Below are 3,958 nucleotides of genomic sequence, written 5' to 3'. Positions count from 1 at the left end.
TAACCCCTGTTCGGAGGAAATGTTAAGGCAAAAAATCAATTTTTGGACCATAGTTTTGCCACATAAAGAAGTCAATCGAATCCTATCGTTTTGTCTATGCCTATATCTTTCTTTATTTACGGCAATTCCTCGCTAAAATCCTTTCCTAAGACAATTCAGTTGCTAAGAGAGACCTCTAGATATATTAACAGATTATCTAATTTATTAGCCCATTTTGTGCTGAGCTACCCAGTGCGTAACCTTGTCTCCCCTACTCTTCTGGTTGTCGGCCTGAGCATCGTTCTCTCTTTCTTAATCTTCATCCGAATCCTATTTTTTCCTTCTTGTAGCTCTAGAAACTGATGTTTTAGTTGTTCGTGGGGTTTGTCTATATTCATGCAGTCATTTTTTTGACCAACACTCTCACATGTGGGTCCCAGGTGACCAAAAAAGTGGTCAAAATTTTAATTTCCTTTTTTGTAGAAAAGCTGCTCATATTCAAAAGGTTTTTACTTTCACGTTAAGGTTAACTGCTTTATTTAGCTTTTCGTTTGGTCCATTATTTTCAATATATTTTTTATTTTTTAATCACACATCATTCATCAAAATACTATTTCAAAATGTATTTTGGACCCAAAAAAAAAAAACCCAAATATGCTTTTAATATACACTAAAAAGTTAAGTTGAAATCTGAATTTTTAATTGGTTTAATTGAATAACGTAATAGAACAGAAAATTTTCGTTTGAACAATCTAGATAGTTTTGCTACATGAATAGGGCCACGGGCCCTGTTTGATAAGAATTATTCCAATCTAGAATGATTGAAGAAAATAACAAATCAGTAAATGCACTGTGCAACTTGAAACTTAAGCATAGGGTCGTCTTTAGTAAACAAAAAGAAAGATATTTTCTCAACCAATTGTTTTTGAACAATGCTATTTAGTCTCGTTGGAATTGCACGACTAATCTAGATGACGCTAATATGACATTAATTGATATATAAAAATAAATAACTCATTTAATATCACATTTCATTTAACCTATCTTTTAATGTCAGAGATTAATGCTTGAAATTATAATCCCAAAGGAACTGCATAACATTATTATTATTTTTTTTATTTTTTTAATCCCTGGTCAAGTTCTCAATAATATTCGAACGATCATCTGTATCTATCAAAATTTACACATTATCAATTGTTACCAAAACTTTATACAAAGATCAACCAATTAATAATGTGATAGAAAAGAAAAAATTTCACATGAACATTCTCAAATAATTGACTAAATAAGTAATAAATGTGTGAATGCACATCGTGCTACTTGAAATTTACCCATAAAGTCACCTTAAAAGGACGAGAGGGATTTTCTCACAAGTCGAGTTCTCAATAGGATTCAAACGTTCTATATATCTTATCAAAATTTACATACAGTCAATAGTCATCAAAAAAATATTTACAAAAGGATGATCGAAATCTTTCAAACACGTACATGTTACGTTTTACAACATTGTAATTTACGCAGAAAAGTTCCAACGATCACCATAGTAACGAAGAACTTAATACACAGATGACGAAAGCCATTCAAACGCCTAAAAATTCGGGGCTTTTAACCTCGTCGGTAGTTACGACTATATCCCTACGACAATATGGGCAGTCCCCACAAGTCCGTAGCCAGGGTTCCAAGCAACGAAAATGAAACCTATGAGCACAAGGTAAGCATATTAGCTCATCTCCCATCAAAAAGCTCTCTAGGCATATGCTACACTCCCTTGATGCCCTCGATATAGCCTGCTTGTCGCTTTCATCCGAGTCATTGAATATATCGACGTGCAAAGAGTTCAGCGCCTCTTGAGTGAGTCCTGGAGGTCTTTTACCTATTTGTTGCGTCACAGAATCAGTGGACAAGGGAATTGAAGCCTGCCAGTCCTCGGAAGTTTCAGTTTCCCAATCTCCAGCATCAACTAGTCTAAAATCATCCAATAAGAAGGCTAGCATTTATTAGGCTTCAAGTCTAGAACTATAGAAAAATAAATATCAAGATATGAGAAATTTGAAATGGAGCTCACTTCAAGAACAATATTATGCTCATATTTTACAAGGCATATTAGCAAGGTGGAAATTTAGAAGAAAAAGAAATGTATCACTCCAAATAGCAGATTTAGCAACAAAAACTACAGATAGTAGTTGTTCACGAACCATGATCAAACCATATTTTGCACCCCCTTCGGCTTAAAGCATCAAAATAACAAAATCATTAAAAGTACACAAGAGAAAGATATGAACCAAGTAATGGGAGTTGTGTGATTTATATTTAGTTAGTATGCATCAAGACTGAATTTTCCAGTTTGGTATCGAACATCTCCTTTACAGAAAAATGGAACTGTTATACAAAACAAAGAAAAGAAATTTTGTTCGGCGTATTTGTGAGTCTGGGTGGTGTTGGGCATATCTGGGGGAAAAGAAGGAAAAACAGGTAAGGAGAGAGAGAAAAAGAAAAGAGGAGGATGTTAACTGGATGTTGGAGTAGAGAGACATAGAAGGCCCAAAAGTTCAGTTTATATCAATTTTTTGGTTACATAAGTTCATATAGGTTACACCAAATAACCCGCACAACTAGAAGAAAGAGGGAAGAACACGACAATAAAGCTTCATGATTGAGGAGATCAACCTGTCTCCAGATAGAGTGACACCTCTCAACCTTCGTAGAAGCCTTTCTCTTGCAAGTAGTACAGATCCGGGAAGCCGACTGTTCCCACTGCTAACAATTCCGGAAGCAGAGTGGTGGATCCCTCGATCAAGCCAAATTGAATCACGTTCCTGAGCATATAAATAATTCTATAAAACAATTAAAAAATAGGCATAAATGTCTTTGATGAGCACGACTTCTTTTCTTCACCATTTGCAAGATAATCAGAAAGTTAATCTATACCCAAGTAAACATGCCTATGTTATTCCATTCCCACTACTCATAAAGATAAAAGTTTAAGTCATGAATTGAGCTCAACAAAAAATAAAGCGGGTTGGAGACGTTAGAATCTTAAGTTTAGAACGGCATACAGATCGTCAACACAAGGTAATCTGAACCTGTTTAGTTAGTCTTATCAATCAATTTTCAAACCTGCTACTAAATAACCAACACCCAACGTACTTATTTGTGGTTGGACCTGGATTAATCAAGGGTATGGGTTGCAATTGCAGCTTGCAGTTTATGAAAGCCTCGTTAATAATGTACATTAAACTGGTCTTACTTGAAGTGGAAGCGGAGGACGATTAGAAGGCGCGTGTCGAGACTGACGCGGAAGGCGTCGCAGAGGATTGCACCCCTCAATATCCAGCCGATCGCGGCCGCCAGAATTATGATGGTGGTGATTATTTGAGTGGCGGTGGTGGCGGCGATTGTTCCGATCGAGAGGGGTTGGAGAGTTGAATTCCGGTTCGAGGTCCAAAGGATTCGAACTCCGACCAAAACGAGACCTCCTGGTGTTGAATAGCTCCGACGCGCTCGTCATACAAGTTCAATTAAACTGGAAAAATAACAACCGACAGCCTGTTTCTTCAATTATTCGAAGATTCAGAAGTAGAACAGAATATGGGTTCAAGGAAATTGCAACAATTTTTATTCGTGTAGAGGCTGATGTAGAACCGCGGCAGGGAAAAGAATAGGGACGTGCGTAAATATATAGGCAAATGCCCCAAAATATCTCTCTTTCAAACAGAATTCATTAAGATTTCATTTTACTCATTTGCAATATCACTTACATAATAAAATTTTTCGTACATAAATTTAAATTTATTTCATATTTTTTAACTACGAATTCTTGAAAAACCCAATATTTAGAATTTAGTTTTTTCAATATAAAGATCATCAAAAAGGTTAGATTTTATGGTCAACTATCTCTGAAGTTCAAACATTGTCTTAAAATTTATATGTGTCATAGTTTTCGTTGTTTTGACGAGTTTCATGTGACGTGCCACCTTGC

General features: G+C 35.8%; 1 protein-coding gene across 1 annotated transcript; it reads right to left on the bottom strand.

Annotated features, from left to right (window-relative positions):
- Nucleotides 1-1,353: 1,353 nt before the first annotated feature.
- LOC111388726 (probable E3 ubiquitin-protein ligase RHY1A) lies at nt 1,354-3,668 on the bottom strand. Its single transcript, XM_023013520.1, has 3 exons — nt 3,227-3,668; nt 2,647-2,795; nt 1,354-1,944 (listed from the first exon to the last, which is right to left on the bottom strand). Exons 1-3 carry the CDS (start codon nt 3,485-3,487, stop codon nt 1,560-1,562), a joined length of 795 nt encoding a protein of 264 aa, XP_022869288.1. The 5' UTR covers nt 3,488-3,668; the 3' UTR covers nt 1,354-1,559.
- Between the last annotated feature and the right edge of the window lie 290 nt (nt 3,669-3,958).

This window comes from Olea europaea, chromosome 3 (genome assembly GCF_002742605.1).
Source record: "Olea europaea var. sylvestris chromosome 3, O_europaea_v1, whole genome shotgun sequence".
NCBI classification, from domain to species: Eukaryota; Viridiplantae; Streptophyta; class Magnoliopsida; order Lamiales; family Oleaceae; genus Olea; species Olea europaea.
Note: the sequence above shows the minus strand (reverse complement) of the source record. Positions and strands in the feature narration are given on the sequence as shown.